We start from the raw sequence: 7,948 nt of genomic DNA on the forward strand, positions 1-7,948 counted from the left end.
CCATGCCTATGCATACTCTGGACGTCTAAAGGACATTTATGGAAGAACACACGTGATTGGCACACGTGACAAAGAACCACACGTGATCGAAATTATCAGTAGACCTTCCCTGCGGCACGTTCCCTCGAGAACGTGTCGTGTCGTCCCTCCTCTGTCCCTTTCTCGGGTTCCAAAATTTTTTCACCATGTACCAGCTGGCCTGCACCCTTGCCCTTTTGCCATTACGTGCAGCCTGTCGCCACACAAATAGGCTGTGTTAAACCTTTCCTGATGAGGACAACGACGCCACCTCGTCCTTCACACATTAGAGACGTTTAGCAGACCGTTGATAACGTGGCTGGCGTCGGACCGTATCAACCTGAACCAATCAATGGATAAGGTTCTGAGTCACGCACCACTGCGATTGGTTCCGATAGGCACGATAACATTATCAACGGTACACTAAAACTCACTATTGTTCTCTGGACCTTCCATTAAACATTGTCACCTCTGTTCCTCCGTTGTACTCTCCTCTACAAGGTGGTGCCGAAACCCGGGATATACCAAACCTTCCTTTGAACGTCCCTGGGGGACTGTGCAGGCCTAACTGAGAGGACTGCAGCGGGCGCTGACAGCAGTCTGAACGAATGAAATCGACGGCATTCAACTGATCAATCAAAGCAGCCTTGTACGAGCGTACGGCGTTAATGAAAGATCTAGAACGACGAAGAACTGCAGAAGAACGTCATGACTTTAAATACTTCAAAGAAAGGACGGACCGTCTACGAAACTGGAGAATGCGTATTCAACAACTTGACTGCCAGATAGAGCCAATGCTTTCAACGAAGAAGATAAGATCTCATCCCACGCGATATACGTCACATTCCCCTATCTTCCCCATCACGTGACCCACGTCAGGTTCATTCATTCCTGTTTCTTAGTGGCAATAAACATCATCACTCCATGCTCTGTGTTGTCCTGTTTTCCACAGGCTGAAACACCTTACGCGTAAATGTACTCAAATTACTTTGATGTAGTGCCACGATGAAGTAAACTATCTCGATATAGGTATGCAGGAATCTCAGGAATGTAGCGCGGTGAAGTACCCGCAAAGTAGTCAGAAAATAGCCAAGTCACCAATGACCAAATTCAGAGGAGTACAAGTTACAGTAAAAATGTACAAAAATAAAAATTTTAATAATAAAAATAAAAATAAAAATTTTAAAATACGATACTAAATACTCAAGGCAGAACGTAATTAAAATACAGTACACATACTTGGAAATGAAAGTAATTAGGGTACAGTATGAAACACTTCAAAACGTAATTAAGATACTGGTGGATTTGGGTGTCGTGCGTTGCTGAAAAGACATTAGCGAAATACGTATAAATGCTGAAAAAACTGGCTCTTTCAGAAGATAAAGTAATGTTCACCGAAGTATAGAACAAATATTATATTGATCACTTTCTAACATGTGGTTGATTCTTCAGAAGTCGAACTGATGGATATGTCGAGCATGACGAAGTTAATTTAGGGAAGCGAATGTTACGTACCAGAGCCAAGCTTACTTACTTGTCCCTAATGTGTTGCGTAACTTAAAGGAGGACGATGGGCGACTAGGTGCATGCGATTGCGATTAGCGCGCGGCTCCTGGCTCGGGTTGGGATTCGGGGACTTGTGGATTAAAGCTTGTTGGTGTTGGTCACCTGGAGCTTCGGTCGGTCTGACTCATTACGTAATACAATTTGGTGCCGAAACCCGGGAACCCCCGCCCTCCACATCGAAGCCAGGTTACTCCGAAAGCTCCAGCAGCCAGCCATGGAACGCCTTAAACGAACCCGAGGTGGAACCCGTGGTTTCTTAACAAGGACCATGGTTCGCCTGACCGACCTGTTGGCTCAGCCCAATCCATCGGGCGAAGACGTCGAAGCTGTCCTCGAATATCTCATCACGAAACGACAAGCTCTCTACGACCTTGATCGCTCCATCTTGGAGGCAACCCCAGAAGACGAATTGGACGCAGAACTCAGCGGCGCATTGGAATACGAACAGAACCTCGAAGAGGCCATCGCACGAGCACGTCGGTCGCTGCGACACATCCCGACTTCGGCGCCCGTTGTCCAGCAGCGCTCTGATGCCTCGAAGTCTGTCGCACTTCCGAAACTCCAGATCCCAAAGTTCTCCGGCAAACTTCAGGAATGGCAACAATTTTGGGAGCATTTCGACGTGTCAATTCATTCCAACCAGGCGCTAGCCGCTGTCGAGAAGTTCAAGTATCTAGCGTCCTACCTCGTCGACGACGCGAGGCGCACTATCGAAGGCATACGCATCAATGGGGACAATTACCCCACCGCCATCGCGGCCCTCAAGCACAGGTACGGCCGGCCAGGTTTATTGACGTCCGAGCACATCGACGCGCTACTAGCTCTTCGTCCGGTGACTTGTTCTGGACAGGTGTCCCAGTTAAGGTATCTACTTGACGAGGTCTCCTTTCGCACGTCTGCGTTGGCGGCGTTGGACGTTCCCAGGGAGCACTACGCCGTTATCCTTGAACGCGTCATCACGCGGTGCCTTCCCGAGGATCTTTGTGTGCTCTTTCGTCAACGAAGGGTAGATGCGACCGATGCCTCACGTCGAGAACGCGGCGGCGACGATGTTACCGATGCCTCACGTCGAGACCGCGGAGGAGGTGGCGCAGTAGATACGCCGACGGAAAACGTCGAGGCTCTTATCTCCTTTCTCAAAGTCCAAGTCGAGACGCGGGAAGAAGTTGCCTTAACTCGTGCAACCGGTCAGGCCTCCCAGCGTCCGAGCCGAAGTCCAAGCATTCTCCCTAGCCCGGCGACTGCCTCAGCCCTAGCAGCGACGAGCGGGCGTTCTTCGGGGCTAATGGATCATCAGCTACGTCCGAGTTCTCGCCCACCGTCTGACTCGTGCCCATTGTGTGGGTCCACCGATCACCCGCTTCAGTCCTGTACAGTCTATTTGTCCCCCGCCGACAAGAAGCTGCGTATATCTCGAACAGGCAGATGTTTTCGATGCGGGAAACCTGGTCATCCCTCAAGACTGTGCACAACGGCAGCGCTGTTGTCCTGCGCCAATTGCCACGGCCGGCACCTTTCTGTACTGTGCGACATCCAGAGGCGTGATGCCCCGCAGCGCACCAGCGAGACACCCGTTTCTCAATCGGGGAGGCAGAATTCGACTCCGCAATCCCTCAGCCGAACTACGACATCACTAGCCTCAAGTCTGCAGAATACTGGGGGAATTGCTCGGCTGCAAACTGCTACAGTGTGGGCGTCTGGCCCGGCGGGCAGAAGGCAAATTCGCATCCTCCTCGACACCGGAAGCCAGCAGGCGTTCATTCGACGTGACCTTTTGCAGCAGCTGAGGTGCGAGGTCGAGGGTGAAGAGAGTTTGTCTGTATTCTCATTTGCGGCGACGCATCCCAAGCATTACCGCTGCGAGCAGGTCACGGTGCGCCTCGAATCCCTCTTCGAAAGCGACTTCGTTGTCGACTTAACGGCTCTTGGCGTCGACGACCTTTGCCACGTCGTTGTTCCTCCATTGGGCATCAAGACAATCAGGGTGATGCAATAGCGCGGCTTGCCATTTGCCGACACATGTCACACCGTAGAGATTGGAGTGTTGGTGGGAGCAGACTACTATTGGAAGGTAGTCACCGGTAATGTCGAACGCCTCGCTACCGACCTCATAGCCGTTGAAACCATCTTCGGATGGATTGTACAGAACGTCGGGGGTCCCGTCCGTGGAACGATATCATCGTTGGTGTCAGTCTTCTTCCTCGCACACGAAGATCAGGATCACTTCGAGAGTATTGACCCGTCAGAGATGTGCCGTCTGGACGCCCTCGGTATTGCCGACCACGTTGCCGGTGACGACGACTCCGTCGCCTCACTTTGCTTCTCAAGTCAAGTAGAAAAGCGTAATGGCCGCTATGTGGTTCCACTTATGGTTAAGGGCTCTGGACTTCCAGCCGAAGCAAACAACCGGGTAACGGCGGCGCAGCGGCTGGTCGCGCAGTTGCGGCGTTTTCGTACTTCCCCGCAGCTACTTCTCAATTACGATTCCGTCATTCGGGAATACTTTGACGAGGGTCATGCCGAACGGGTTGCTGATGTTTCGAACCAAACCGACAACGTGTACTACATGCCCCATCACGCCGTGATCCGGAAAGACGCCGTAACGACAAAGCTCCGCGTCGTCTTCGATGCCTCGTCTCACTGCCCCGGCCAACCGTCTCTAAACAGTCTCCTCATGAAAGGCTGAACGCCGACCTCATACATCTATTACTAGTGTTTCGCTGCAGCACCGTCGTCCTCACGGCAGATATAAGAAAGGCGTATCTACAAATCAGTATTCGAACAGATGATAGAGATCTCCTCCGCTTCCTATGGGTGCAGGACGTCGCCGCCCATGAGAGCCCGCAGATTGAGGAGTGGCGCATGACCAGGGTCCCCTTCGGCGCCACATCCAGCCCTTTCTTGCTGGCGGCAACGTTACAGCATCATCTCGCTTCCGTGGCCTCTCGATACCCGATGACTGTTCCACGGCTTTGTACAGGGTTCTACGTCGACGATTTGGTTGTGGGATGCACGTCAGAACCCGACGCCCTTTAAGTGTATGGCGACACCATTGACATACTCCAGGAAGCCGGTATGGATATACGGAAATGGACTTCAAATTCATCCGCACTTCGCGAGCGGTTTCTGTCGGACGAGGTTTCCTACGACAACGCATCCGATGGCAACGCAACGATCAAGGTGCTGGGCTTGTTGTGGGACCGGGACACAGATAGTCCCACCTTTTCGGTCAAACGAGCACTCACGTTATCTGCGTCCCATCCTCCTACGAAACGTACGGTGCTCAAGACATTCTCGCTCATCTATGACCCGCTCGGCTATCTCGCACCCTTCATCGTAACCGTCAAGCTCCTGTTTCAAAATTTATGGCGCAAGTCGTTGCCATGGGACGCTGAGTTTGCAACGGAAGATCTTGTGGTCTGGGAGAAATGGAAGGCTGAACTGTCAGGCATCGATGCGTTGCACCTGTCGCGTAGCGTCTTTCCGCAGAGCAAGGCCCTGCTTGATGTGCATTGCTTCGCTGACGCTAGTCCCAAGGCCTACGGCACAACAGTATACGTTCGCAGCCGCCCCAATAACGGCACGACTTCTACGCGGTTGCTTTTAGCAAGAGCCCGCCTAGCTCCATTGAAAGAACTCTCGTTGCCGCGTCTCGAACTGCTGGCATGCCTGCTGTCCACGCGTCTTTATCGCCATATCTCGACGGTAGAAGCCTTAAAGGTTGCCCCCATTCACTTCTGGACGGATTCAAGCATCGCGCTCCAATGGATTCAGTGCGACACGAACACTCGCCCCTCCTTTGTCAAGTCGATGGTGGCAAAAATCTTATCGTCTTCACGACCGGAACAATGGCGGCACTGCAACGGACGCGACAACCCCGCAGACCTAGTGACCCGCGGCATCTCCGCCAGGTGCCTACGGAACAGCCCGCTGTGGTTTAGTGATCCTCCCTGGCTGTCCGCAGGCGATATCGGCCCTCCTACAATTCTAGACCCAAATGTCAACGACACCTGCACGACGGTGAGCGCTGCACCGGAAGCTCCCGATACCGAAGTGGTCGTTCATCCACTGTCGGCCACGCAGAACTGGATGGAGCTCTCAGCTTACAGCACCCTCTCTCGACTTCTCCGAGTTACGGCTTGGTGCGCTAGGTTCGTCCGCAACAGTAGGCCCCGCCAACCGTGTACAACGGGTCCACTTACGTCCGAAGAGCTTCGACACGCCGAAACCATATGGGTCTCACATGTCCAAACCGAAGCCTTTCGGGACGACATCTTGGCGATCAGACACGGCAGCGTTGCTGCGACATCTTCGTCGGTACGTGTTTTCCAGCCATTTCTCGACGCCTCCGGAATACTGCGCGTCGGCGGTCGTCTTCACCAACTTCAAGATTCGTACCAGATCAAGCATCCCATCCTCCTACCGCCTAAGCATCGATTCACGGAGCTCATCATACTCGACGCCCACCAGCGCTTGCTACACGCCGGCGTGCAAGACACCATCGCCGAGGTCCGAAGCACATTTTGGGTTGTCCGCGGACGGCAAACCACAAGGCGTGTCCTTCGCTCATGCTTGACCTGCCGCAGACTAAGGGCGCACCTTGAGACAGCCCCAGTGTCACCTCTACCTCGGGAGCGTATAACGCCGGCAAATCCGTTCACAGTTGTCGGCGTATATTTCGCGGGACCGCTCTATATCTCAAGGTCGGCTTCTCCCAAGACGTACGTAGCCCTTTTCACGTGCGGTGTCACAAGGGCCGTCCACCTCGAACTTGTTTCCTCTATGAGCGTGCCTGATTTCCTGCTTGCCTTCCGACGGTTCATCTCTAGGCGTGGGGTACCCTCCCTCATCTTTTCCGACAGCGCTCGCACCTTTCGCAAATGCTCGTCCCTCCTCTCCCTGGTTAGCGCAAGAGATGTACTATACTTTGCCACCCAGCATCGCATCGCCTGGCTATTCATTGTTGAGCGAGCTCCTTGGTGGGGAGGCTGGTGGGAACGGCTCATACGAACTGTAAAGGAAGCCCTAAGACGCTGCCTTGGGAGAAAGCGCCTCACCTTTGAGCAGTTAACTACGACACTCTGTGAAGTAGAAGCCATCGTCAACTCCCGCCCACTCACGCATATTGGAGCTGATCCCGGGGAGCTTGAGTCACTTACCCCATCCCACTTTCTGTTGGAGAAACGAGCAGTGGCTTTGCCTGATGAATTCGCTGCCAATGCATCACGCCAGAACGACCTGCGGCTCAGTTTTCGTGTCATCAGGCAAGGAAGCAGTTCTGGAAGCGCTGGACGCTCGAATACCTCCTTCAGCTGCGGTCAGCGCACGCAACCTCCTCACCAGCAGTGTCCGAGACGCAGCTGAGGGAAGGCGACGTCGTGCAAGTGCAAGAAGACCATCTCCGTCCATCGTTTTGGAAGTTGGCTCGCGTGTCAAGCGTCATACGAGGGCGAGACGGCGTCGTACGGACGTGCTCGCTGCGCCTGGCCAACGGGTCATCAATCGTCCGACCCGTCCAAAGGCTTTGTCGCCTCGAAGTTGACGCGCCCCAAGTCCCGGCGCGGGATGATGTTGCATAACTTAAAGGAGGACGATGGGCGACTAGGTGCATGCGATTGCGATTAGCGCGCGGCTCCTGGCTCGGGTTGGGATTCGGGACACTTGTGGATTAAAGCTTGTTGGTGTTGGTCACCTGGAGCTTCGGTCGGTCTGACTCATTACGTAATATAATGCGTTCACTAAGAGCTCCCAGATATCTGCAGTTCCATCACCACCACCACCACCACCGATACCATGCCTTGAAGTGTACCTCGAAGTCGGTTTTGCGATCGTGCTTCCGCTGTCCCATGAACCTGCATGGGGACAGTGTTTTGTCCCGGTTTTGGCTGGAACGACCCCCAACGACAATTAAAGAAGGGTTTCCTACTCTCACTGCCGTCTTCCGGCTCACATTTTTCCACAATCTAGCCAATGGAATGTTATGACGTGTTTGCTAACAAGCCATCCCTTTGACAGTACTTCCTGGAAAGGAAAGATAGCCCGCGCAAGCTTTGCTCATCAAACTGCGTCGGTGGAAGGAGGACGGTCTTGATCAATCATCACGACGCTGACGATAATGACGAAATGGAGGTGCAAGTTCAGAGATTCAGCGCGTTCGGGGAGAGATTTTCCGTTCAAGTATGAGGGCACAGAAAACAAAATATTCTGGTCAAAGTATTTAATGCAAGCTCTCGGCAGCACGAAATTTGGAAACTGCTGAGGGTTGACTTGCGCGGACTGAAACGAAACAAATGACAGAATACACTCTGGACAATACTTGTGCTCGGTACTCCCGCACACCAAATACATTGTCCCCTTAGTGCTC

At 53.2% G+C, this 7,948-nt stretch overlaps 3 protein-coding genes across 3 annotated transcripts; all 3 read left to right on the plus strand.

The window, feature by feature from the left end:
- The first annotated feature begins 1,852 nt into the window (after nt 1–1,852).
- Nucleotides 1,853–3,580, plus strand: LOC135376119 (uncharacterized). The gene has a single exon (XM_064608704.1). It carries the CDS (start codon nt 1,853–1,855, stop codon nt 3,578–3,580), a length of 1,728 nt encoding a protein of 575 aa, XP_064464774.1.
- A 252-nt stretch (nt 3,581–3,832) lies between these two features.
- On the plus strand, nt 3,833–4,270 carry LOC135376120 (uncharacterized). Its single transcript, XM_064608705.1, has one exon. It carries the CDS (start codon nt 3,833–3,835, stop codon nt 4,268–4,270), a length of 438 nt encoding a protein of 145 aa, XP_064464775.1.
- A 389-nt stretch (nt 4,271–4,659) lies between these two features.
- On the plus strand, nt 4,660–6,948 carry LOC135376122 (uncharacterized). The gene has a single exon (XM_064608706.1). The coding sequence runs from the start codon at nt 4,660–4,662 to the stop codon at nt 6,946–6,948; it is 2,289 nt and encodes a 762-aa protein (XP_064464776.1).
- Nucleotides 6,949–7,948: the final 1,000 nt, after the last annotated feature.

Source organism: Ornithodoros turicata, unplaced genomic scaffold (genome assembly GCF_037126465.1).
Source record: "Ornithodoros turicata isolate Travis unplaced genomic scaffold, ASM3712646v1 ctg00001042.1, whole genome shotgun sequence".
In the NCBI taxonomy this organism is placed as follows: Eukaryota; Metazoa; Arthropoda; class Arachnida; order Ixodida; family Argasidae; genus Ornithodoros; species Ornithodoros turicata.

Coding starts and splice junctions, on each gene's coding strand:
- LOC135376119 (XM_064608704.1), top strand. CDS start 1,853: ATGGTTCGCCTGACCGACCTGTTGGCTCAGCCCAATCCATCGGGCGAA.
- LOC135376120 (XM_064608705.1), top strand. CDS start 3,833: ATGTGCCGTCTGGACGCCCTCGGTATTGCCGACCACGTTGCCGGTGAC.
- LOC135376122 (XM_064608706.1), top strand. CDS start 4,660: ATGGATATACGGAAATGGACTTCAAATTCATCCGCACTTCGCGAGCGG.